Here is a 27,007-nt window from a genome sequence, read left to right as displayed (position 1 = left end):
TGATTTCACTGTGTGTGTTTCTGGGTTTCTGAGTTTTTCGTGGAGTTTTTCGTGGAGTTTTTCGTGGAGTTTTTCGTGGAGTTTTTCGTGGAGTTTTTCGTGGAGTTTTTCGTGGAGTTTTTCGTGGAGTTTTTCGTGGAGTTTTACGTGGAGCTCTCGGCTGCGTTCACCGACATCGGGACGAGGGAGCTCTGAGAGGCGCAGCCCAGAGGAGACACCGGCCAGTCCCGACCAGAACTACAACATCCTGGACAGAAAGGGGAAGAGGAGAGAGGAAGCATGAAGCAGGGATTTAAGGGAGAGAGAGAGAGACAAGACGAGACAAGAAGATGCAGAATTGTAATTTAAAAATGTCTGATTTTTTTTATACTTTTCATTTCTCACGGCAAGAAATTTACAGGTTCATTTCTCAGATTTCCCTGTTCTGTGCACCCAAAACATGCTCGGTGTGATTCAGCATCTAGGAATGGATTTGGAGAGATGAAAATGTAGCGCCGTTGCCATGGTAATAAACAAAACAAATTCAAAACAAATATTCTATTGAAAAGAGCAGATGTGTCTTGAGGACGTAAGAGCAGCACAAAGGCCCCACACTGTGTTACGTTTGTTTTTATTTAGTTTATTTAGTTAGGACACAAAGCCTTCTTTTCTCAAACTGAAAACAATGAAAACGCTTCCACCTTGTGATGTCATGTGGTAAATACTCCACTGTGTTTTTAAACCCCACACCAGGGCTGGGGATCATTAAGAAGTTGCCGATAAGATACAAACCTCGATACAGTGAGCTCTCAGTTCGATACGATATATTTCAAATAAAAAATAAAGTTTAAATCATGTCTGTGGTACTAAAAGTCTTTTTCCTGTGCAAAGTTCATATGAAACACAAACATTTTAGTCCTCAAAACAGTGAAAATATCAAATGTGTCGCATAAATGAGTTTCTTTCCTCTAAACAAACAACAAAACTATGATATTAGGTTCTTTTTTCAGACTAAGAGTTTGTTTTCGTACCCGACGCTGTCATTCTGCCTCCACCGGTAAAAAGACAACGTCAAAACTTGTTTAAATCAGCTGAGCGACACGTCACAGCAACATCACGAGACTCAACTGAAACTGTCTGAAAACAAACTCTTCGTCTGAAAAAAGAACCTAATAACATAAATTATTGGACTGAAACATCAAAACTGCAGCTGTAACAAAATAATTTAGTAAAATGGACCAAAAAATACTCAATATATCGATACAGCAGCCCACGATATTGATACTGTATCATCACATTAAACGATACGATATATCGATATTTTTGTACAGCCCTACTCCACACACCTTCACTACAATCATCTGGTTAATTCCAGCCCAGGAATTTCTAATCTACTGACAGGGTTCCCACTTTTTTTCACTGACAAAATTTCATAACTTTTCCATGACTTTTTCATGACCTAACGTGAATTTTCCAAGACCTAAATGTGTAGAATTGATCAGACTTTGAGGACTGTTAAATCTTTCCACTCACCTTATGGTTTGGGATTATAGTTTTTAACATTCAAAATTCTGTCAGTGCATTTATTGTCTCTTTTAAACAAAAGACGCAGACATTCAGAAATGGTCAGAACAGACTCATGAGAACTTAACAAAACGCTGGAGTTACGTGAAAGAGATACTAAAATTCCATGACTTTTCCAAAACTTTCAATGAATTTAGTGAATGAATGAATTTCTCCAAATTCATATAATCGAGTTGAAACGATTTAGGGGGCACTCATACCAGAACTTTAGAATCGTGCTCAAGAACCCGTAAAATTAGGTACGTTTGTCCAGTTTGAGCGCAGCTGAACAGCGACAGGCACGGTACGGTTCTAAAGTCCCAGTGTGAGTGCGCCGTAAAGCTTAACAAAGTTTATTTTGGGATATTTTTAATATAAATAAGTACATTTAATTTATTTTTAAAATATAGAGATTGTAGAACAGCTGGATATAGAGTTTATTTTGGAGATATTTATGTTTTTTATGCCTTATTTCAGGGGTGTCCAAACTTTTTTCATCAAGGGCCACATGTCTAAACACAGACCAAGCAGAGGGCCAATCGAGGGCCACAGACTGGTGCTCAGTACAGCGAATAATTGAAATACTTGCATGTTTAACACATTAGAATGAGCCGTCAGTCTTTATTCATGCTAAGATTATTAAAACCAAACACGCACTAAATATTCAATATTAGCTTTATCAAAGTAGATTTTTAAAAACTTGCAGGAAAATTTTTATTTTTAATTGATGTAAGGTCATTTGGGCCAAGTCTCCTGGAAGTCTGAGGGCCAAGAAAAATTTGTCCGAGGGCCGCATTTGGCCCACGGGCCGTACTTTGGACATGCCTGCCTTATTTCATGTTCAAAGTTTATTTTATTCATTTTATGTTTTATACTTAACAAAACTGCTCTAAGGTTCAGATTTGGAGCCGATATTTATTTTCAATTTTGCGTAAATTCTCAATAACAAAGAGTTTGTTTGTTTTTTGAGACAGAGAAATGCTGAATAAACGCATTAAACAATTATCGTTTGAATAATTGTGATTTCAATATTGTCCAAAATAATCGCGATAATGATTTTTTCCATAATTGAGCAGCTCTTAAAGTACTTCTTCATGACATCACAAAGTGGATCAGAGCGTTTTGAGCTTTGGAGATGTTGACAGACAAATAATTCAGCATTGTAACATGGCTTAAAGTTCAAAAGAGTCATTTTTGTGTAACACTGGACCTTTAACCTCGTGTGTGTGTGTGTGTGTGTGTGTCTGTGTTTGTACCTGAGGGGGGGCTGGGGCGCCGCAGACCCGAGCTCGGCGCACTGTCTCTGGGGGAAGGGGAGCTCCGGGGTCGGCTCCTGCTCCTGGAGGATCCTGAGGAGACAAAAGTGTGTTCACCAGAGGGACAGAGACACACACAGAGTCCACCCAGAATGTGTGTTTGACCTGGTGCTCCTCCTGTGGGCTGTCCCCTCACTGGTGTCCTCAGTCTTCTACAGCTCTAACCCTCTAAATCCTCTGCCGCCTCCTCCTCTGCACTTATCCATTTGCTTCATTTTAAACTTTAAACTTGGCAATAACAATCTTTACTCTCGTTTTAAAGCGCCTGAATTACACAAAATGGATTCTTGTGAGTTTTAAGTCACGTTATAAAAGTGTTTCCTGCTCAAAAACAGACCTGGAGAATCAGCGTGTCGCTCGTTCATGCGTTTTTCAAAATTAAACCAAAAATAAGAAAATGAAAAAAACAACGATTTTCTTCATTATGTGTCTCCAAAATCAAAATGAAAAAACAGATAATGATTTTTTTTTTTTAAATTTTCAATTTTGTGTTTAAATGAAAAATGGAAAAAAAACAGATAATGGCCGTTTTCCGTTTCCGTGACTTAAACTGAGATGCCGGACTGAACCAGGACTAAACCAGGACTAAACCAGGACTGAGACTGGGACCAGACCAGGACCAGGACTGAGATGGGGACTGAGACCGGGATCAAACCAGGACAGGAGACCAGTTTAGTCCTGGTTTTGTCTTTGTTTAATCCTGGTTTAGTCCTGGTTTAGTCCTGGTTTAGTCCTGGTTCAGTCCTGGTTTAGTCCTGGTTCAGTCCTGGTTCACTCCTGGTTTAGTCCTGGTTCAGTCCTGGTTCAGTCCCGGTTTAGTCTTGGTTTAGTCTTGGTTTAATCCTGGTTCAGTCCTGGTTTAGTCCTGGTTCAGTCCTGGTTCAGTCCTAGTTTAGTCCTGGTTTAGTCTGGTTCAGTCCTGGTTTAGTCTGGTTCAGTCCTGGTTCAGTCCTGGTTTAGTCCTGGTTTAGTCTTGGTTTAATCCTGGTTCAGTCCTGGTTTAGTCCTGGTTCAGTCCTGGTTCAGTCCCTGTTTAGTCCTGGTTTAGTTCTGGTTCAGTCCTGGTTTAGTCCTGGTTCAGTCCTGGTTCAGTCCCGGTTTAGTCTTGGTTTAGTCTTGGTTTAATCCTGGTTCAGTCCTGGTTTAGTCCTGGTTTAGTCCTGGTTCAGTCCTGGTTCAGTCCCTGTTTAGTCCTGGTTTAGTTCTGGTTCAGTCCTGGTTTAGTCCTGGTTCAGTCCGGCATTGCAGTTTAAGTCACAGAAACGGAAAACCTCCATTATTCGTTTTTTCCATTCTTCATTTAAACACAAAACCAAAACAAATCATTATTTGTTTCTTCATTTTGGTTTTGGAGACAAATAATGAAGAAAATAGTTGTTTTTTTCATTTTCTTATTTTTGGTTTTATATTGAAAAACAAATGAACAAATGGAACACGGTTTCTGGAGTTGTGTTTTAGTTTCATTCACACATGTTTGAGTAACTTAGTCTACATCTGCAAAGCTTAAAATGCTCTGTTCTTCCCTGTGATTATATCCTAAATAAAAATGGTCTTTTTATTATATATAACTCGCTGGTAATGCCCTACAGAACCTACTGTATTTAGATTTGGGGCAATACCTTTAGGACTAATACAAATCCAATCTTTACTTTGCAAAAAAAGGCAATAAGAACAATCACATTATCAATTTATAATGAACCAACCAATGTGTTATTTATAAACCTTCAAACTCCGAACATGATTTTCAAAGTGTAAACGTCGACTAGACCGTAAAATTTCAACGTAAACTACAATCTGCTGTCAAAAAAATCATTACAGACGATGTTTAAAATCCGAAATAGCCGGTATGAGCTCAGAGGTATGTCCACGTTTACTGGTATAAAAGAAAAATTCAGAAGAAATATTATGAAATTTAGTTTATTTGTTAAATGCGTGGAGCTCTGGAACAACTGTACAGAAGATCTAAAACTGTGCAAAACTCTGTTCCACTTGAAAAAAGAAGTTTAAATGTTTAACTGTGGGCAGATACATGAATTTTGAGGCTTAGTTTGTGCTGTACTGTTACTGATTTGTTTGTTTCTTCTCGCTGTGTTTATGAATCTGATCTAAGGAATAAAGGATGAACACAGAACAGAATGAGCTTGTGATGGAAATTTATACTGTGGAAAGATTTCCCTCAATTTGTCTTTGTGTAAATTAATGTGATTTCTACCTGAGAAATAGTGATCAGTTTATCTTTTAGAATCAGGCTATCCCCAGGTTTGACTACCCCAAATTTAAGAGATTTAGATCACTTAAGTGAAAATTAAAGGTTGTATAGAGGATTTTCCAAGGAACGAGAAATCCAGCGACTCTTTGTCCTTTTTCAAATGTTGCGCATGTGTGAAACCACCCCCCCTCCCCTACAGCTCCTACGTAGAAACGCCTCCTCCCTCCTCCTCCTTACGCCAGAAACAGGTTTGTTTACAGCCGGTGAACTGCACATGACTTGTAAACAACTAACTACAGTGTTGGTTAGGCAAGACGGAGAAGTGAGGAGCGGGGGAAGAGCGGAGCAGGGAGCAGGGAGAGAGGAGAGAGGAGAGGAGAGGGGAGCGGTGCACGGAGATTCCGTACCCGGAGAAGTGAGGAGCAGGGGGAAGAGCGGAATGGGCAGCGGGGACAGGAGCAGGAAAGGGGAGCAGAGAAGGTTGCGCGGAGATTCCGTGCGAATGAACTAGCTACAACACGCAGCAGCAAGTGGACTCTTTCTTTGCCTTGAAAATTACGTTTTCAGACATAGGATATCGCTTTCGTGTCCTGAAAAACGTTTGTCTCGCTCTTGGAAATAAAGTACGTTTTCATAATAAGCAGAAGTTTCCTGTCCAGGAGTAATTTGTGGACCAGTGGTTCAGTCTTTAGACCCTTCGTCTGCTTCAGTCGCGCCATCGCTGGAATGAATCTTCAAGAATCACCTTAGTTTGGCTTCGCTGCTTTTCCCCTTGTCTTCTTCTTTCAGCGACCTCAAAAACGGACTTTCTTTTGCGGCGAACTGCTCCTGGATTCTTGTCGCCATTGCAACAAACTTTGTGCGAACTGCGAGGAAGATATAGGTCAAAAAAAAGTCCGCTAAGAACTATTGCGTTGGTGGAGTAAACAGCGTCTGTGCGTCTTGCGTCTGTGGACTGTGTGACAGTCGTACGTAAACCACGTACCGGCGGCGCAGGCAAGTCAGTTACACTAGAAACGTAGGGAGTTTGATTGACAGCCTGTCAGCTCACAGATAACGAGGCAGTGTCGTTATCTATTGGCAAATGTTTAGCCCCACCACGTCCAGAGTTGATGAATTTTTATTCTCTTTTTTTTGGTCATCATAATTACAAGGCTACTGCATCTCTATAATCTATCACTGACAATTTGAAACCAAAAAAAATCCTCCATACAAACCTTTAAGACCAACATCGTACCCATTATGCGAGCAAAAAACACACCAGGTCTAATTCTAATAATGACCAACCAACTACTATATTTATAATCTAAGAGCCATGATCCATCCAACGTCTTCCTCCGCTCTACTGATTGTTAGACGTTCATTCACGATACATGATTTCACGTTGGTTTTTTTTTCTCCTCCCTCCATTTAACACTGCAGCCCGGGTTGAGTAAACAAAAAAAACAAAAAAAAAAAGGGCTGAAATTTAAGACCTTTGTGAAAAAAGTAAGACTTGGACAACATAATTTAAGACTTTTTAATGCCTTGATTTAGGAACATGAAATTTAAGACCTTTTTAAGACTTTTAAGACCCCGCGGCTGCACTGTAGAAACACATTTGGTCTCGTAACTAAAACTCATTTGGTTTGGTCGTTAAAGACAGTGTTAGAAATAATACTACTGTTAATACGTTCTGGTCCCTTTTGCTCGCTGATCTTGTTAGAAAGTGACAAATGTGTGAATATGGAACAAATCAGATTAAAAAAAACATCGGGCCACACCTCAGTAGGAGTCGTCACCTTCTCAGTTTGGCTTTATAAACTTGGTGCTTTGTAACTTTAGGGACATACTGGTCCATATTCCAAAAACTCATCGGGCTTCGCAAATGGATAAATTATTTATTATAAAGAGATACATCATTTTTTCCACAACAAGCTCATGCTTCAGCCTCCGCCTTTTCGGTCTGTGTAAGTTAAATATGACTGTGACCGAAATAAATTAATCAATCAATCATAAAGAGGTAGTTTTTAAGTGAACCTCTCCTTTTACCTTCAGTTCAGTAGAGATTGGCAACTCCAGGGCTGGAATTATCCAAATGATTGTAGTGAAAATGTGTGGAGAACTGAGCCTAAACGCGCAGGGTTTGTGTGTTAAACGTGTGTGAATGAAACAAAACTCCAGGTCTGTTTGTGATGAGGAAACGACAATAGAACATAGATCATAAAAGGCGTAATATCGGCCCTTTTAAGTCGTAAACAAACCACAGTAAAGCTTTAGTTATATTTATTCACTCTGGGTTTATTGCAGGTTTGAGGGACGGTCTTATTTACCGTCTCTGGAGGCGATGGTCGGGAGTTTGGTTTCCGCGTTTTTGCTCGGCGATGCGTTCAGGCGTCCTTTGTAAATGTGACCGTCCAGTCCCACAATGTCCACCTCCTCGGACTGAAAACACACACAGCAGCACAGGGCTCATTTAGATCATTTCTGATGTTATGAACCATAAAACAGGTGAATAAATCTGCATCTGACCGTTACAGAGGGAGAATTACACTTCTGTGGAATTGGAATACTGGAAATTCCACCATAAAATTCTAATCTTTCCTCCATTTTAGTGTTAAACCAAAGGGATTCTATAATATTGTGAATATCGGGACTAAACCCAGACCTAAATCTGAACACAATCTGGACAAAACAAGGACTAGAACAGGACCGACCCACGTCTTCATCACGACTAAACCGGGACCAAAGCTGGACAAGTTCTATCCAGATCCTTGGTGATAATAACAGTTTTAGTTTATCGTCATGGTAACGGTCAGCGTGTCGCACCTGTCCGAGGGTGTCGTCGAGCTGGGCCAGCAGGCGGCTCTGCTGAGAGCTGTGCTGCACGGAGCTGCGCTGCCTCTGGTTAAAGGAAGTCACCGTGTGGCTCCCTCCGCAGCTACGAGAGACCGAGTACAGGCTGTAGTCTGCCACCTCCACCACACGATCACTGCACAGAGAGACAGAGAGACCCCACCAGATCACTACGGACCGAAAGAGAGACCATGATCACTACAGATGGAGAGACAGAGAGAGAGACTGAGTACAGGCTGTAGTCTGCCACTTCCACCTACGATGACCAGACGTCCTGAAAAATTTGTGACAGTCCCGAAATCTAAGCTGTTGTCCCAAATCCCGAATTCGGCCCTATATGTCCCAAAAATGACACTCAAACACAATACTGAGTAGTTATTTTCTGATAAACATTAAAAACTGTTAGTAGAAAGGTTGAGTCGACTGCACACAGCCCGTGATGGCTTCTAGACGCTCTGTTTGCAAAGTTGAACATTTGCCTTGGTCGCTTCCTATGTTATAACAGGGAAGAGTGTCGGACTGAAGGCGCGGCCAAACAGAACGCAGCAGACATCGCCTTTGGAGCCAAGTGGAGAGCAAAGGGGAGACAGTGAGGTGAAGTACCAGTGACGTGCGGTCAGCGGAGGCAGGTGAGGCAGTGTCACAATTAATGTTCCCCTAAATTATGTTGTTTAACTCACTATGTTAAGTTGCTCGTCTCTTATTGTGGACGCTCCAGGTTCAAGACCCTGAACTGTCGTTTACATTTTTATTCTTTCTTACGTTTTGTGTGTAAACAAAATAATTTATTAAAACTCAATGTTTTTATTAGTTAACATGATTTTTGTGTATTGTGAATTGTGTATCAACAATTCTGAGCTTCCTCCGTCCCCAATTTCAGCCAATCTCATCTCTCATCTCTCAATCTCATCACCCAACCTCCACCACACAATAACTGTAGAGAGACAGAAAGAGGGAGAGAAAGAGAGAGAGAGAGGGCAGGAGTGGTTCTAATTAGGGATGTAACTTAAAACTTAATCTTAAATATCGTGATATCATATCAAAAGTCCCACAATAATATGGGGCCATCACAATACACTGAATTACAAACTCCTTTGCTTAAGTGGTTTGTTTTGTTGCAGCAGCTAAAAAAACAGACATAGACCATGATCCTCTGCAGACCAGACAGCATGAAGAAATGATAAACTCTTAATTCTTTGGATTAAGATCGTACCGTGAGAATCGGACATTGTTACATCCCTATTTTATTTATGGATTCTTATTTTTCTATTTTATTTTGACTTGTACATATAATTTATATAGTTAAGTCTTATTTGACGACGGTCTCTTGCTCTTTTTTGCTACTTATTTAGAATTTATTATTATTACCATTTATATTTTTTACTCTTTGTTATTATATTATATTGTGATGTGTGAGCTGCTGTGTCCAAATAATTTCCCTTGTGGATCAATAAAATTTGTCTAAGTCTAAGTCTAAAAATACTTCCTCCATCCGTATAAGCCCCTCCCTGAGCTCTCCCTGACTCACGGCTGGTTCTGGTTGAGTCCCTGGTTCAGACCCTGGTTGAGTCCCTGGTTCAGACCCTGGTTCAGTCCCTGGTTCAGACCCTGGTTCAGTCCCTGTCCTCGGTGCTCGGCTCTGAGCCTGTCTGTCTGCCTGCACGTGGCCTCGTAACTCTTTTGGAGCTGCTCTCTCTTGCGGCTGATGCTGGACAGTTGGTACATGAAGCGGTTGGTTGGGCTCAGACTGAGACACACACACACACAGATCATAAAACACTTAAAAGGACGTCTGCACTACTCTGCTCGTGTAGCGCCCCCTGCTGGAGATGCCGGTGCGTACAGACCTCCTGCAGTGCTGTCTGATCTGCTCCAGCGTGTAAACCGTGAAGGGCCTCAGGGATCTGTGCGGCTGGAAACTGGGAGAGGTCGGCAGCGTCAGCAGCTGTCTGTAACGCAAACATGACAACATTACACAACATGATTCATACGATAAAACTACACAAACATGACAACATTACACAACATGATTCAAACGATGAAACTACACAAACATGACAACATTACACAACGTGACTCAAAAGCACTCAAAAGATTAAACTACACAAATAAAACTCACACAACACACACAGGGGGAGGATCTGCAGCAGCTGAAGAAAAGGTATCTATGCATGTTTTGTTTTGTATTTAACGGTAATTTAATGATAACATTAATCAGATTTTTTTACACCATCTGACCAGAAAGAGTTGACTTCGTTTTTCATTGAGTCACTTTCACCTGTTTGTTGAAAATCAAACTCCTAAAAACAGGACCATAAACGCTCGCACTGATCGCAGGCTCCTGAAAATGTGCTCTTTAAATCAATTTTGTATTTTTCCTTGAGTTTCTTTTATGACAGTGTTTAGTGCGTTGCTTCCAGTGTTGCCAGAGTTACTTTGAAATAGTAATCTGACTACTGAGTACTTCTTTAAAAAGTATCTAAGTTAGTGTTGTGCCCTTTTTGTTTGAGGAGGTTTGTAACTCACGTAAAAAAATAAGCACTCGCGGAGATCCAGATCCGTTTATCCATTTAGTTTAAAGAACAAAAAGTAATGATAATATTCTCCGTGGTTGACTTTCCTTTTGATATAATGTGTGTGGTCACAAAATAGTATCTTCTCCTCTCCACTCTCCAGGGGCACTGCCTTCCCCGCCCTGTTCCTACAGGTGGCAAGATATACCTGATTGCAGGAGGAGGGGAGGGGAGAGGAGATCAGGATGACCTATAAAAAATTCTATAATAAAGAAAAATGTATCAAATGAATAACTTCTTAAATAAATATAAACTGGCTCCAACAGTTAGATTACAAGTTACTTTACACTACTGGTTTCTTGGCACCGGGCGGGACCTGCTCTGTTAACATGGTCGTGCCGTGCTGTGTCTCCAGATGTTTCTTTAGGTTTGATGTTGTGTTCTTGAATGCAGACAACACTGTGTCGCCAGCACAGAGTGAACAACCAACCTTTATGTTGCCATCCTGAGCTGAAATAAAATCAAAATGTTTGTATTTACAGCTGCAGAAGTCGTACCTCTCTCCCTCCTTTGTTTACATCGGACTCGTGTCGGAGCGGAGATGACACGAGATCATAGGAAACGTGTCACCAGAGACGATTTATACGAACTTTGGGGTCACATAACCCACGTTGCCAAAAAATAAAAATAAATAATTAACCTACGTCGCCCTGAAACGCAAAAATAGTAACGCACAGTGTGTTTGATAAGTCACTTAAATCTGACCACTGGTTTGGAAATAGCACTGCGTTAGACGACTTGTTGCTGAAAAAGTAGTCGGACTACAGCAACGCGTTATTAAGTAGAGCGTTAGTGGCATTACTGGTTGCTTGACCATGGTAACTGCTGAACATTCCACCATAGGGATACACGTAGAACACCCCCAGAGTGAGTCACTGCAAACTATCAACTGATCTTATACAGCACTTATAATGATAAATATATGATGAACGTTTTCGGTAGCTCTGGATTACGTCACTTAATTTTTGTAGAATAAATAAATTTTTTTAAGGTAAGGAAATATGAGTCACTTTTTGCAGTGTGTAAATTTCAGGGACCCTCCCAGAGTCTGTGTGTGTGTGTGTGTGTGTGTGTGAGACTCACGGTCCAGGAGTGTGTTTGAGCACAGGGCGGTCACAGGACAAACAGTGGAACCTCTCCACTAGCTGCCTGCAACAACAACAACAACAACAAAACTGAATCAAAAGCAGGAACATATTTGTGCACATTTTATAATCCATGTTCATTTCCTAAACACATCTGAGTATTATCATCTGAGACAAGACTGAAATCTGAACTAGAGTCCTAAATATGAGTGTAAAATAAACTATACGAATGATTAATGAAGGCCTATCTTACATCATTTGTGCTGGAGATTTTATTTGGCATTAATAAAAGCATTTTAAGCAGCCTAAAGAAGAATCCCGCCAAAATTTAAGATATAATAAAAACGTCTAAAAAATCTATCAGAAAATGAGTTAAAAGTAGTGAAATGATCTGTCCATGCAGCGAGATCATTTTACTTGACAAGTTCTCTTAAAATAAACAACCTCTAAACAAGATTAAGCCGTCTGTGGTCAGTGTTCATGGGCTGGAAATAAGTTTATAGATCCTAAGTTTGAGATAAACAGACTCGAGTATCAAGCAAATCTGTATCACTGAATCTAAAACAAGTGAAGTGCTGCCGGGAGAAACTCTGGTAAATGTAAATCAGGGGTGTTCACACTTTTTCATCATGTGAGCTACTTACAAAATGACCAAATCAAAATGATCTACCTAATACAAAGCCAAACAAACTGCACTGAAACACTCTGTGCCTCTTTTTTGGACCCTCAACCACAGTTTGAGAACCTCTTCTTTAAGAGAAATTTAAGATTTTCTGACTAGTTGAGTCATGGAAGAAATATCTGTGACAATTTTTAAGATGATACAACCAATTCAGAACTACTAAATAGATAACAATTCTGAACACAAGATGAAGAACCTGATATAAGTTTTAAAATCTTGGCCACATCAGAGAAATTTGCTGTGCCCATGTATTTCAGAACATGTTTGTATCTAATCTAGCAGCTTTTACGCAGAATAAACCCCCATGGAGACAGAGGGAGGGCATCTGACACACAGGGACACTTCAGAACATGTTTGTAGAGGTGTAAACTCCGGTGTTAGCAGAGTCGTACTTCCTGATCCCGGCGGCGTCGTCCTGCTCCGGCGCTCCCTCGCTTCTTCATTCGTTCCTGGATGGATTTCCAGCGCGCCTCCAGCTGCTTCTTCACAGGGTCCAGCTCGATGCGGTTCAGCTGAAGCACACATGTGACCTGTCAATCACTACTGATACTCTGCAGTGACTAAACCTGGCACGATAACACATTTTGAAGCACGATATATCACTACAGAAATGTACTGCAATAAACAATAATACTGAAACTACTACAGGATAATTCCAATAAGCCATTTTTAAATATACAGTATAAATAAAGGATTTGAGCTGCAACAAATAAGTTGAAGAATTAACCAATAATTAGCAATAGAAGTTTATTTTTTCAACGCTCAAAGCTCAAATCTTTTCGTGTTACATATAAAATTACAAAACTTTTCCCACAATTGTAAAGAAATTGTCGACATGAAAAATAATAAGCCTCAAAATATATTGTTCCAACTTTTATAGCTGAACGATTAATCGATATTGCAATTATTGTGACAGGCTGAGAAGTGATATCATGCTCGGGGTGTTCTACATGTGTGCCTATGGTGGAATGTTCAGCACATGCATTAACACTGACGAGAAAGTTGTATGAGCATCTGAAAACTCAAAATGGACACAAAATTGATTTAAACAACAGATTTTCAGGAGCAATACAAGAGTTCACGGTTCTGTTTAGAAGTTTAATATGTGTTAAGTATTAATATGATGAGTTCAACTATGGCTACGTTCAGACTGCAGGGCTTAGCGCTCAATTCAGATTTTTTTGTGAAATCCGATGTTTTTGCGAGGTCGTTCACATTTCCAATTAAATGCGACCTGTGTGTGACTCCAGTGTGAACATTAAACGGCCCGAAAGTGTCCCACATGTGACACTGGAGACACGGTGACGTCAACCGCAGCGAGCGTCTCTGTGTTTACGGAAGTTGTCCAAACATGGACGTAGCATCGAGCACCTGGAGATTTTAAAGTTCCTCTCGTACCGGAGCCAGAACATGAACAACTTACTTGTTTTAAGGAGGAGATTGAGAAGGAGAAGGACGAGGTTTTTGGTGTTTTGTGTTTTGTGGTTCAGTCTGTTGAAAGGAACGTGTGGATGTGGAGACGGAGCCAAGAGTGGTGAGTGGTGATGTGCTTCACTTCAGTGACACGAAGTTCATTAACAGTTTTTGCCTACTTCAGCGCAGAATAGTGACGTTTGTGTCTTGTTGATAACGTGTAGGTGGATGAATGAGCTTTGGCCGTTCAGACTGAAGTCACATGTCAAAAGATCAAATATGTATCAGTTTTAGGAGCACATATCCAAGTGTCCTGGGTCACATTTGAAAAAATCGGATCTGTGTCGTTCAGACTGTCATTAAAAGTTCGGATACAGGTCACATAGAAGCCAAAAAATCGGATTTGGGTCACTTCAGGCTGCAGTCTGAACGCAGCCCATGAGAAACTGTGTGGATGTGTACAGGTTCACAGAGTTCAGAGAGACTTTGCTGTACCTTACAGTCCATCTCTGTGGACAGTTTCTCCATGAGTTTGCTCCAGTCCTGCTCCTGGTCGCTCACTTTGGTCAGGAGCTCGTTGAACATGTTACTGAGCTGCTCCGTCACCGAGTCGAACTGTACACGGCTCACTTTACTGTCCAACGCAGTCTTATCCGCACGCTGAAACACACAACACCGCTTTATTCACCAGGGGGGCGCTCTTATCCGCACGCTGAAAACTGTAAAGAACTCAAATGTCCTCACAGTAATAATAAGCTGTGAATATTTGAAATGATTAAACTTACGATTTCAGTTTCGACCATGTTTTTGTCGGCCTTCTTCTCCTCCATCTCCTCTGTCATCTTGTACAGTTCCTGAAAACAACACAATTATGATACTTACAAAATATAAATAAGAAATAAACACTCATCTTATTTTGCGGTCGTACAAAATTCTAGAACACGAGCTGAAACATCTTCACTTGTTCTCTCAATCGCAACTGAGAGTGTGTGAGAGTTTTACCTCGATGTGCGTCTGTTTCTGCCGGTTGTGTGTGTCTGTGTGTGTGAGAGTTTTACCTCGATGTGCGTCTGTTTCTGCCGGTTGTGTGTGTCTGTGTGTGTGAGAGTTTTACCTCGATGTGCGTCTGTTTCTGCCGGTTGTGTGTGTCTGTGAGTGTGTGTGAGAGTTTTACCTCGATGTGCGTCTGTTTCTGCTGGTTGTGTGTGTCTGTGTGTGTGAGAGTTTTACCTCGATGTGCGTCTGTTTCTGCTGGTTGTGTGTGTCTGTGTGTGTGTGAGTTTTACCTCGATGTGCGTCTGTTTCTGCCGGTTGTGTGTGTCTGTGTGTGTGAGAGTTTTACCTCGATGTGCGTCTGTTTCTGCCGGTTGTGTGTGTCTGTGAATGTGTGTGAGAGTTTTACCTCGATGTGCGTCTGTTTCTGCCGGTTGTGTGTGTCTGTGTGTGTGAGAGATTTACCTCGATGTGCGTCTGTTTCTGCTGGTTGTGTGTGTGTGTGTGAGTTTTACCTCGATGTGCGTCTGTTTCTGCCGGTTGTGTGTGTCTGTGTGTGTGTGAGAGAGTTTTACCTCGATGTGCGTCTGTTTCTGCCGGTTGTGTGTGTCTGTGTGTGTGTGAGTTTTACCTCGATGTGCGTCTGTTTCTGCCGGTTGTGTGTGTCTGTGTGTGTGTGAGTTTTACCTCGATGTGCGTCTGTTTCTGCCGGTTGTGTGTGTCTGTGAGTGTGTGTGTGAGTTTTACCTTGATGTGCGTCTGTTTCTGCCGGTTGTGTGTGTGAGTGTGTGTGAGAGTTTTACCTCGATGTGCGTCTGTTTCTGCTGGTTGTGTGTGTGTGTGTGTGTGTGAGAGAGTTTTACCTCGATGTGCGTCTGTTTCTGCCGGTTGTGTCTGTGAGTGTGTGAGAGAGTTTTACCTCGATGTGCGTCTGTTTCTGCTGGTTGTGTGTGTGTGTGTGTGAGTTTTACCTCGATGTGCGTCTGTTTCTGCCGGTTGTGTGTGTCTGTGAGTGTGTGAGAGAGTTTTACCTCGATGTGCGTCTGTTTCTGCCGGTTGTGTGTGTCTGTGAGTGTGTGTGAGAGTTTTACCTCGATGTGCGTCTGTTTCTGCCGGTTGTGTGTGTCTGTGTGTGTGTGAGAGTTTTACCTCGATGTGCGTCTGTTTCTGCCGGTTGTGTGTGTCTGTGTGAGAGTTTTACCTCGATGTGCGTCTGTTTCTGCCGGTTGTGTGTGTCTGTGTGAGAGTTTTACCTCGATGTGCGTCTGTTTCTGCTGGTTGTGTGTGTGTGTGTGAGAGTTTTACCTCGATGTGCGTCTGTTTCTGCCGGTTGTGTCTGTGAGTGTGTGTGAGAGTTTTACCTCGATGTGCGTCTGTTTCTGCTGGTTGTGTGTGTCTGTGTGTGTGAGAGTTTTACCTCGATGTGCGTCTGTTTCTGCCGGTTGTGTGTGTCTGTGTGTGTGAGAGTTTTACCTCGATGTGCGTCTGTTTCTGCCGGTTGTGTCTGTGAGTGTGTGAGAGAGTTTTACCTCGATGTGCGTCTGTTTCTGCTGGTTGTCTTCGAGCAGACATTGTGTGGTCTCGTGCAGTTTCTCACACTCGGTCTGAAGAAGGAGGATGGCCTTCTGCACTTCGCTCACCAGCTGAGCGCTCTGACGCACAACACAAACAACACGTGAACAACACAAGAGCACAGACCACAGTAGCAACATGGCCGACTTAACAACACACAGAAATACGGCCAATTTAGGGACGACTTTAGAGACAGTGAGCATCATCTACCCATTAACCTCAATCTTGGATGTTGAGATTGTTTGGGTATAAAATGCATATGTCCTTTATATAACATTTTAAAACACTTGCAGTACATCTCTCTCAGTCCCTGTCTCTTGCCTGTGGATCACCTGTGTGAAGTTGGCCCCCCATCAAACGCACATCTACACAAAAACTGTGTCTATCGTTAGTGCTTCGTTTGGCTGTTGCAAAAAGTTTCGTTTGTGCTGCTTTAGTTTTGGAGATATTAACAATTCTTTCATAAGTCAAATTGGGGTCAGCAGCCTCCAGGAAACTTCAAAATGCTCTAAAAGACCCAAAATGGAGTCAATCGCTTGTGCTTCGTTTGTGTTACAAAAAGGTTTGTTTGTGCGTTTAAGATATCAGCAGTTTTATTCTCAGCCAAAGACATGATCCAGCCCCTCAAAATATAGAATATATATAATTATATAAAATATGAATCAAAAGCAAGTTACTAAAGACTGATACAGCTTGAGATTGTTTATCTTCACTAGTTTTGTGGAGTTTTGCTGAAGCTGCTGCCGTCAGCTAAGCAGAAATGGCGTCATATTATTTCCGCAAAAATAATAATGAATAATTTTAGAAATATAATTACACAAAAAATGAAAATTGTCACAGCACAAAATAGCACAAACGAAAACACAAACATTTTGTATAATTTTCTGCCTGTTTTGAACCTATTTAACATTTTGAGGAGCTGCATGACGTCATCAGCTGAAAATAAAACTGCTGATATCTTAAGAACCAGAATCACACAAACGAAACTTTTTTGCAGCACAAACAAAGCACAAATGATTGACAAAGTTTTTGTGTAGGTTTGCGTTTGATGAGGGGCCAACTTCATGGAGGTCTGTGAATCCCTCCAGGTCTCAGTCCCTGTCTTCCCCGGAGCGTCTCTCCCTGTTTCAGTCCCTGTCTTCCCCAGAGCGTCTCTCCCTGTCTCAGTCCCTGTCTTGCCTGGGTGTCCCTCCCTGTCTCAGTTCCTGTGCTGGGCTGTTGTTGGAGCAGAGCGTTGTCAGTGTCTTTGAGCTGCTCGTGTTCCTGGAACAGGAGGTTGAAGCTGGACTCAGAGACTCTGTTCACGGGCCCGACCTGTAGCCTGAGCTCAGAGGACAGAGACTCCATCGTCTGAGTCAGGAGCCCTCGCAGATCGTCCAGCTGAGGAGCACACACACAAAACCACACAGACACACACACAAACACACGAAAACACACATACACACATTCGTTCATAACACAAACTACACTGGAGCTACATTACAGCCGTACAGTGACACCACAGCAGAGCACAGATCATCTCTACGAGTCTTAACACAAACGTCTATCTTGGGCTAAACTCACCAACCCTGAGCCGCGCTTCAGCTCAGCTCTGGCTCTGTTTGTCAGTGAGAAAAAACATTCTGACTGTGACTGTTCTACTCTGGTCTGTAACAGATCTGATGTTACAGCCAAGAAGATTTTGCTTGCTGCTGCTGTGGCGCTTCGACCGATCAGATTCAAATATTCGCCGTGCCCTCTGCCTTTTGGCAATAGCGTTCAGCGAGAGTTGTTCTAGAATAAATATGTGTAGAACTCAACTCAGAGTCATACACATATCGATCTGGAGTCAGTCAGGTTGTTATTAGGCTTTTTTTTTTTTTCTTGGTTTATAAATTATGTTGCACGGTTGTCTCTTGGCCCAGTGAGCTTTGCTGTGCTGGGTGTCTCTGTGTCCCTCTGTTCCTCTGTGTGTCCCTGTATGTGTCTCTGTGTCAGTGTGTGTGTGTGTCCCTGTGTGTGTCCCTGTGTGTGTGTCCCTGTGTGTGTGTGTTAGTGTGTGTGTGTGTCCCTGTGTGTGTGTGTCCCTGTGTGTGTGTGTGTGTGTGTCCCTGTGTGTGTGTGTGTGTGTGTGTGTGTGTGTCCCTGTGTGTGTGTGTGTGTGTGTGTGTCCCTGTGTGTGTGTGTGTGTGTCCCTGTGTGTGTGTCCCTGTGTGTGTGTGTGTGTGTGTCCCTGTGTGTGTGTCCCTGTGTGTGTGTGTGTGTGTGTGTGTGTGTGTGTCCCTGTGTGTGTGTGTCCCTGTGTGTGTGTCCCTGTGTGTGTGTGTGTGTGTGTGTCCCTGTGTGTGTGTGTGTGTGTGTGTCCCTGTGTGTGTGTCCCTGTGTGTGTGTGTGTGTGTGTGTGTGTGTGTCCCTGTGTGTGTGTGTATGTGTGTGTGTGTGTGTGTGTGTGTGTGTGTGTGTGTCCCTGTGTGTGTGTGTGTGTGTGTGTGTCCCTGTGTGTGTGTGTCCCTGTGTGTGTGTGTCCCTGTGTGTGTGTGTCCCTGTGTGTGTGTATGTCCCTGTGTCTGACCTGGTCCTGGAGACTCTGTTCTGTGTTCTCAGGTGAAGTCTCCACTCTGTCCCTGAGCTCCTTCAGACTGAGCTGCACTGAGCGCACCTGCACCCTGAACCACACACACACGTACGTGACCACACACACGTGACCACACACACACATGAACCACACACACACACATCTGTACCGATGACTAGATGAGGGGCTGACACAGGGCCGGACCCAAACAGAAGAACAACAGAATAAATCTCCACAGAAACACACATGTACTTCCCACAGGACCCGCCCGAGCTCAGCCCTCCTCTGAACCCTCCTCTGAACCCTCCTCTGAACCCTCCTCTGAACCCTCCTCTGAACCCTCCTCTGAACCTGTTACCTGAGCTTGTTGAACTCTCTCCACATCTCTGCCACCTCAGTCCGGAACATCTCCAGACCTGGGTCTAGTCCTGGGTCTAGTCCTGGTTTTGGTTCCTGGTCTTTATCGCTGCCCCCTGCTGTCTGCTCCTCTGCACTGCCCTTCCTCTGTGAGCCCTCAAACATTCACAAACAGTCCAAATAAAACAGCACTTCATTTTTAAATCAGGGTTAAATTTGAATAAAAGCTCCAGTGGAAATAATGCTGATGATGAGCTTGTTTTGTAGCCACAGCTGACCTGGGGCAGACTGACAGAGGTGAGGCTGCCGGTCTGCACCATGGGCCCCTCTGACCTGATGTCACCAGACAGAACCACACCAGGCACTGGTCCGAGCTTGAACTGTTCCACGGCTCCACACACTGAGCCTCTGGATTTACCCTGAAGTGACACAGGACCAGTGTTGTTCCTTTTTATTTTTCTCTCACTCACCTTGTCCCTGTCGCTCAGGAGGTTTCGGACCAGTGCTCTCAGTTCATCCAGCTCCTCCTTCATAGCCTCAAACACCTCATCAGGACCTGCATCACAAAAGACTGGGTTCATGGTGAAGAACTCACAGGTGTCAGATGGAGCCAGAGCCTAAAGTCTTAGGGCGAGCAGTGTTGGGCAAGTTACAAATACAGTAAATAAAACTAGTTACTAAAACTGTAATATATTTATATTATAATATCAAGGCCCAAAAAATGTACGTTACACACTTTTATCATGGACTAATTTGTATTTCCCAGTTTTTCCATAGAATTGTATTTTATAAAATTACAACTTTCATCTGTTCAAGAAAATGTTGGCTTCATATGAGCGAAGATCTGAAACCAGCTTTGTAAAGCAGCTTTCTCTTGGCCTTAACACAGACCTGGGCATTGTGCAGCTCAGGGCACATAGGGCCCTTTGGTCGACTCTGACTGGCCGCTTTAAGCTCATTCGGAATTACAAAAATAACCATATTTTATCATTTTACCTCATGTATGAACTAAAGCTGCATTGCTTTTATTTTAGAGGTGTTTTTTTTAATTACATTTTATTACAAGGCGACCTCACTTTTTCATTGCTTAGTCATGAGATAAACTCATAAACTCTTCCCAGTCTGAGCAGCTCATCAAAACAAAGATATTTACTGTTTTTTTCTAAAGAAACACAATTAATATTATGCAGAATTGAGTTCAGCATTTTGGCCTCCACAATATTTTCTTTTTCTCATGTGGCCCATGGAAAAAAATTGCTCACCCGTGCTCTAACACACAGACACATTTGTGAGTTTTTAGCGCCAACACGCCCGTCAGTGCACATGATCTCATTCTCAGAGCTGGAGTTCCACAGCAGGAACTCTAAACTGTGTTAACTCAAAGTCAGCGCAGACTGATCTGAAGCTCTGAGTGCTCTGCTGGGACAGTGTGGAGTGAGTTTTTGCTCTGCTGTCTTGTCTCTTGTACCTGTGTTGTGGAGCAGGTCTCGCAGGCGCAGCAGCTCTTGTCTCTCTCTGCTCCTCTCCAGGTCCAGGGCACAGAGTCTCTCCTCCAGACCGTCACAGCGCTGCTTCAGACGCCCGATGTCTCTGAGCGCCTCCAACGTCTCCTGGTGCAAGGAGCTCGCACAGGCCGTCTGCGACAGGCTCTTCAGGGCAGGGACCACGGAAGAGGCCACGGGAGGGACCACGGGAGGAGCTGGGGTGGAGCCAGGGCCCGGGGCTGACAGGGGAAACCAGAGTGAGCAAATGAGAACATACAGAGGAATATAGTGCACTGATACATCACACTGGGGGTCACTGCATGTACTGCTACGTCTAAGGGCCAATGTTCAGCAGTTACCATGGAGACACAATACACACATTAGCAAATACAGTTAAAAAATTTTAAGGTTGTCTGAAAAATCAAGAAAAAATACAAAATGGATTTAAACATTTTTAGGAGCAACGGAAGCGTCCTGTTCAGGAGTTTGATTTTCTACAAAAAGATAAAAGTGACTGAAAGACTGTTGGCTAATGCTGACTCGTGACTGTAACGCTATAAATCTTTTTCACAGTGGTCTGAATTGTTCTGCTGTAGGTTTGTAGGACTTCAGGTTAATTGTTTTCTGTGTAAATGTGTGTGTAAATGTGTGTGTAAATGTGTGTGTAAATGTGTGTGTAAGGCTGCGTTCAGACTGCAGCCTGAAGTGACCCAAATCAGATTTTTTGGCTTCTATGTGACCTGTATCTGATCTTTTAATGACAGTCTGAACAGCACAGATCCGAATTTTTCAAATGTGACCCAGGCCACTTGGATATGTGCTCCTGAATCTGATACATATCCGATCTTTTGACATGCGACTTCAGTCTGAACGGCCAAAGCGCATCCATCCGACCTATACGTCATTAACAAGCGACAAACGTCACTATTCTGCGCTGAAGCAGGCGGAAACCGGAACTGTAAAATCGCCAGGTGCTCAATGCTCGCGACCATATTTGGACAACTTCCGTAAACACAGATCACGCTTGCTGCGCTTGATGCATGGGGTTGACGTCATCGTGTCCTCCAGTGCGCATGCGGGACACTTTCGGGCCGTTTACCGTTCACACTGAAGTCACAGACAAGTCGCATTTAATTGGAAATGTGAACGACCTCGCAAAAACATCGGATTTCACAAAAAAATCGGAATTGAGCATTAAGCCCTGCAGTCTGAACGTAGCCTAAATGTGTGTGTAAATGTGTGTGTAAATGTGTGTCGGGAGCTGTGTTCAGACTGCAGCCTGAAGTGACCCAAATCCGATTTTTTGTCTCTATGTTCCTGTATCTGATCTTTTAATGACAGTCTGAACGACACAGATCCGATTTTTTCAAATGTGACCCAGGACACTTGGATCTGTGCTCCTGAAACTGATACATATCTGATCTTTAACATGTGACTTCAGTGTGAACGGCCAAATGCATTCATCCACCTACACGTTATCAACAACGTCACTATTCTGCGCTGAAGTAGGAGAAAATTGTTAATGAACTCCATGTCACTGAAGTGAAGCACATCACCACTCACCACTCTTGGCTCCGTCTCCACATCCACACGTTCCTTTCAACGGACTGAACCACAAAACACCACGGCCAAAAACCTCGTCCTTCTCCTTCTCAATCTCCTCCTTAAAACAAGTAAGTTGTTCATGTTCTGGCTCCGGTACGAGAGGAACTTTAAAATCTCCAGGTGCTCGATGCTGCGTCCATGTTTGGACAACTTCCGTAAACACAGAGACGCTCGCTGCGGTTGACGTCGTCGTGTCTCCAGTGTCACATGCGGGACACTTTTGGGCCGTTTAATGTTCACACAGGGGATCGCATACAAGTCGCATTTAACTGGAAATGTGAACGACCTTGAAAAAACATCAGATTTCACAAAAAAATCTGAATTGAGCATTAAGCCCTGCAGTCTGAACGTAGCCATATTCTCCAGCAGCTTCATAAATCTTCCCCATCACCAAATCTTCAACCAACAAGCTCCACAAAGGATAAACATTCTTCATGAACAATTTATCCACAACTATCAAGAGAAGAAAGAACAAAACTTAAAGGAAACAACGAGCCACATTAGTGACACACTGAACAAAACTTTTGTTATGATCATGAAGAAAACAGAAGGAACTTGTTCACTCAGACTCATTCTACTATTAAAATTAAAAATCGATTTCTTGATGAAGATTTGGCAGAGATAGATTTGTGCAGTTCGAATGTGAGGCGTCTCTAGGATCTAGGGGTGTGCAAAAATATCGGAATATCGATATATCGTATAGTTTAATGTGATGATACAGTATCGATATCGTGGGCTACTGTATCGATATATCACCAAGAGTATTTTTTGGTATATTTTACTAAATTATTTTGTTACAGCGCTACAGTTTTGTTGCTTGTGGAGTAAAAGGAAGCTCATTTATTCAACACATTTGACATTTTTACTGTTTTGATGATTAAAATGTTTGTGTTTCATATGAACTTTGCACAAGAAGTGGTTTAACAAACACTTTAAGTGTCACAGCCATGATTTAGACTTTATTTTTTATTGAACCGTATCGAATCAATTTGAAATATATCGTATCAAATCGAAAGTGCACTGTATCGAGATATGTATCGTATCGTGGCCTGTGTATTGAGGTATGTATCGTATCGGCAACTTCTTAATGATACCAGCCCTACTAGGACCATAACATTAGTTTTGTTCAGTGTGTGACTAATGTGGCTCGTTGTTTCCTTTAAGTTTTGTTCTTTCTTCTCTTGATCGTTGTGGATAAATTGTTCATGATGAATGTTTATCCTTTGTGGAGCTTGTTGGTTGAAGATTTGGTGATGGGGCAGATTTATGCAGCTGGAGGAGACTTTTCAAAACACAGACATTTCCACACAGAAAACCGTTAACCAGAACTAACTTGAGAAACAGAGCGTCAGACAAAGCAGTGCCTCCAGTCAGCTTCACCTCCCTAAAGGCGACCGCGGTATTTGTCATAAAACTGTTGTTACAGACAGTCGAGGTTTACCGTCTTTGGCCTCTGTCCCCGTCCCGGACTCTTTGGTTTGGGTTTTAGACGGAGGAGGAGGAACATGTGACGTCTTCGGTTCAGTTTTGGTCACGTTTTCATCTTTCGTGGTCTGAACGAGGCCCTGGAAAACAAACACACGATCACAGTTTACAGTGAGAACTAAACAAATGAAACACTGCTAGTGATAAGTAAGTAGGGGTGGGCGATATATCGATATTTTAAATATATCGAGATAGTTTTTAAACTCGATATGAATTCTGACATATCGTATATATCGATATAATGCTTATATTAAATTTAGATTTCGCCGCTTCGCTTGTTTATCTTCTCTCTCGTCGCCTCCGCTCGCCCCCGCCTCCCTGATTTTGTTTGCTCGTGTCTCCTTCACTCGTCACTATCGCCGTGAACGCAGAAATTTGGTGCCAGTGAAAAGCTTCAAGCACCACGAACCTTTTCCACCATTTACAGACAAAACCATCAGCAGCACATCCTCATATTCCACCGAGTCGCGTAATTTAGCCCGAAAGAAGCTGAACAAGCTGAGCTGCATGAGAAGTGAGCTGTTTATGCAAATGAGCCATGTGCTTAAGTTTCGTTTCTCAGAGCTCCTGATGCTGGTGAGGAACATGGATCTGTTAAAATAAGGAACATCCTGAGCTTCTTCTGCTAAAGGAGCTCATGGTTCTGGTTCTGGTCTGGAGAACAGAGTTAATGCAAAGATGAGCTTGTGTTGAGTTGTTTTATTTATGAATGAAAAGAAGGAAATATGTTTTATTTATTTTATTTTACATAAAATTATTATTTATGTAATTAGGGTTTTTTTGTAATCTTAAATGTTCCTGTATGAACTGCCGACCTCTTACACTTCAATTAAAAAAAAAAAAGGACCTTGTGGAATTGGCAGATTTGCTTTTTGTAGTTTTCAGTTTTAGGGGGTTATTTTTTCTTGAACATATATCGAGATATATATCGTATATCGAGATATAGCAAAATATATCGAGATCTATTTTTTGATCCATATCGCCCAGCCCTATAAGTAAGAAATGTTATTTTAATATAAACACTGAAATCATCGAAGTTTGGTGAAAGACGTTTATGGACACAAAGGAGCACTACCGACTAACACCACGAGCGAAAATCTAAAGAAGCAGAATCACGAAGCTGTTAAAAAGTGAAAAAGTGATTACACAGTTGATATTATGTTGGTGACAGTTTGAATATGAATCGTTTAAGCTGTAAAATGAGTTAAAAATGAAAAGTGAAAAGTGAGACCTTGTGTAGGTTCTGTCTCTCTGTGATGAGGGCGGACTTCATGGCCTCCCAGGTCACGTAGCGCTCGTCCTCCTCTGGACGCCTCTGGAACAAACCACAGACACTGAGTCCCTCTGAAGGTCACAGGTCAGGAGGTCAGGAGGTCAGGAGGTCAGGAGAGGCCAGGAGGTCAGGAGGTCAGGGCTGATCTGTGTCATACAGTTCTATGCTCTTGCTCCTCTGTCTCTAATTCTACTGTCTCTTCTCTCTCTCTGTTGTGTCTCTTATCTCTTCTTTTTCACTGCTCTCTCTTTCTCTCTAGTACTTCTCTTTCTCTCCCTCTCTTCTCTCTGTCTCTTTTCTCACTCCTCTCGTTCCCTCTTCTCTGTCTCTCTGCTCTCTTCTCACTCCTCTTTCTCCTCTCTCTGTCTCTCTTCACTCCTCTTTCTCCTCTCTCCGTCTCTCTTCTCACTCCTCTCTCTCTCTCTCTCTCTGCTGTCGCGATCTCTACTCTCTCGACCTCTCCTAACTTCTCTCCCTCCCTCTTCTGTTTCTCTCTTCTCACTCCTTTCTCTCTGCTCTCTCTAATCTCTCCTCACTCCTCTTCTCTCTACTCTCTCCTCCCTCTCACTCTTCTCTCTGTATGTCTCTCTTCACACTCCTCTTTTTCCTCCCTCTCCTCTCCCTCCCTCTTCTCTCTCTCTCCTCTCTTCTTTGTCTCTCTCTTCTCACTCCTCTTCTCTCTGTCTCTCACCTCCCTCTCCCTCTTCTCACTCCTCTTATCTCTGTCTCTCTCCTCTCTTCTTTGTCTCTCTCTTCTCACTCCTCTTCTCTCTGTCTCTATCCTCTCTCTCCCTCTCCTCTCTGTGTCTCTTCTCTTTCTCCTCTCTCTGCTGTCGCTGCCTCTCTACCGGCTCGATCTCTCTTCTCACTCCTCTCCCTCCCTCTTCTCTCTCTGTCTCTCGCCTCTCTTCTGTTTCTCTCTTCTCACTCCTCTTCTGTATCCTTACTCTCTCTTTTTCTCTCTTCTCACTCCTCTTCTCTCTCTCTGTGCTCTTTGTCTCTCTACTCTCTGCTTCTGTCTTCTCACTCCTCTTCTGTATCTTTACTCTCTCTTCTCTTCTTTTTGTCTCTCTACTCTCTGTTTCTCTCTTCTCAGTCTCTCTCTTCTCACTCCTCTTTCTCTCTACTCTCTGTTTCTCTCTTCTCTTCTCTGTCTCTCTACTCTCTCTCTTCTCTGTCTCTCTACTCTGTCTCTCTACTCTCTGTTTCGCTCTTCTCGCTCCTCTTCTCTGTCTCTCTACTCTCTCTCTTCTCTGTCTCTCTACTCTGTCTCTCTACTCTCTGTTTCGCTCTTCTCGCTCCTCTCTGTCTCTCTACTCTGTTTCTCTCTTCTCTGTCTCTCTACTCTGTTTCTCTCTTCTCTGTCTCTCTCCTTCTCTCTCTGTCTCTCTCCTCCCTCTCACCCTTCTCTCTGTCTGTCCATCTTCTCACTCCTCTTTTTCCTCTCTCTCTACTGTCTCTGTCTCTGTCCTTCTCTCTCTCTGAGACAAAAATCAGGTCCTCGTGACGTAAACTCTTTATTATCAGGCCAAAGTTCAAATATGAGTGAAATAGTTTGAGGTCAGAGTTTTGGTTTAGAGTCTGTGGTCAAGGTTAGGATAAATCTCCAGGAAATAAATGGAGGTGAATGTAAAAATGCAGTCAGTAAAGCGTGTAAAGTGTGTTCTGCACCGACCACGGCCTCCTCCAGAGCGTCGACTCTTCGGCCGTGACTCTCCAGCGACGTGACCCACTGAGCCTGAGCTGCAGACGCCTGGAACACATCACACAGAGCTCCGTTTACCTTCATCCACACGCTCAAGTTAAGAAATACATTTGTCATTTTAGTTTTAACTCTGATAGTCAGGGAGAGGGTCTGCGGTTCTGACCTTGTCCTGTTGGTGGCGCAGTTCCCTCACGTTGTCCTGGAGGTGCTCTGTCTGTTTCTGTATTCTGTGAATCAGCTCCAGTACATGTTTGTCGTCACCAACGCTCTCCTGAGAAACACAGAACAATCACAGAACTCATGAGTCAGTTGGAAGCTTTAAAA

At 42.8% G+C, this 27,007-nt stretch overlaps 2 protein-coding genes and 1 long non-coding RNA gene across 3 annotated transcripts; all 3 read right to left on the bottom strand.

The window, feature by feature from the left end:
- On the bottom strand, positions 1-10,806 carry LOC129408756 (glutamine-rich protein 2-like). The gene is made up of 8 exons (XM_055153111.1): positions 10,763-10,806; positions 9,750-9,851; positions 9,571-9,649; positions 9,431-9,450; positions 7,876-8,038; positions 7,380-7,491; positions 2,799-2,891; positions 1-247 (listed from the first exon to the last, which is right to left on the bottom strand). Exons 1-8 carry the CDS (start codon positions 10,804-10,806, stop codon positions 144-146), a joined length of 717 nt encoding a protein of 238 aa, XP_055009086.1. The 3' UTR covers positions 1-143.
- LOC129408755 (glutamine-rich protein 2-like) lies at positions 9,752-21,671 on the bottom strand. Its single transcript, XM_055153110.1, has 9 exons — positions 21,638-21,671; positions 20,600-20,854; positions 19,602-19,687; positions 16,178-16,300; positions 14,441-14,509; positions 14,151-14,315; positions 12,635-12,754; positions 11,559-11,624; positions 9,752-9,851 (listed from the first exon to the last, which is right to left on the bottom strand). The coding sequence occupies exons 1-8, from the start codon at positions 21,669-21,671 to the stop codon at positions 11,589-11,591; spliced, it is 888 nt and encodes a 295-aa protein (XP_055009085.1). The 3' UTR covers positions 9,752-9,851; positions 11,559-11,588.
- Positions 21,672-23,703: 2,032 nt separating this feature from the next.
- On the bottom strand, positions 23,704-26,732 carry LOC129408601 (uncharacterized). The gene is made up of 3 exons (XR_008632031.1): positions 26,654-26,732; positions 24,937-25,020; positions 23,704-23,785 (listed from the first exon to the last, which is right to left on the bottom strand). It is a non-coding gene; the product is annotated as an uncharacterized LOC129408601 (long non-coding RNA).
- Between the last annotated feature and the right edge of the window lie 275 nt (positions 26,733-27,007).

The sequence above is a fragment of the Boleophthalmus pectinirostris genome, unplaced genomic scaffold (genome assembly GCF_026225935.1).
Source record: "Boleophthalmus pectinirostris isolate CB_2022bp ecotype Guang Dong unplaced genomic scaffold, ASM2622593v1 HiC_scaffold_17, whole genome shotgun sequence".
NCBI lineage: Eukaryota > Metazoa > Chordata > Actinopteri > Gobiiformes > Gobiidae > Boleophthalmus > Boleophthalmus pectinirostris.
This window is presented reverse-complemented; position numbering and strand designations above follow the sequence as displayed.

Coding starts and splice junctions, on each gene's coding strand:
- LOC129408755 (XM_055153110.1), bottom strand. CDS start 21,671: ATGACGTCAACCCCATGCATCAAGCGCAGCAAGC. Junction 20,855..21,637: donor ATGCATCAAGCGCAGCAAGC/GTGATCTGTGTT, acceptor TTCCCCTGTCAG/CCCCGGGCCCTGGCTCCACC. Junction 12,755..14,150: donor CCACAGAGATGGACTGTAAG/GTACAGCAAAGT, acceptor TGTGTGCTTCAG/CTGAACCGCATCGAGCTGGA.
- LOC129408756 (XM_055153111.1), bottom strand. CDS start 10,806: ATGTTAACAGAGCAGGTCCCGCCCGGTGCCAAGAAACCAGTAGT. Junction 9,650..9,749: donor ATCAGACAGCACTGCAGGAG/GTCTGTACGCAC, acceptor TGTGTGTCTCAG/TCTGAGCCCAACCAACCGCT. Junction 248..2,798: donor GCGCCCCAGCCCCCCCTCAG/GTACAAACACAG, acceptor CTTTCTGTCCAG/GATGTTGTAGTTCTGGTCGG.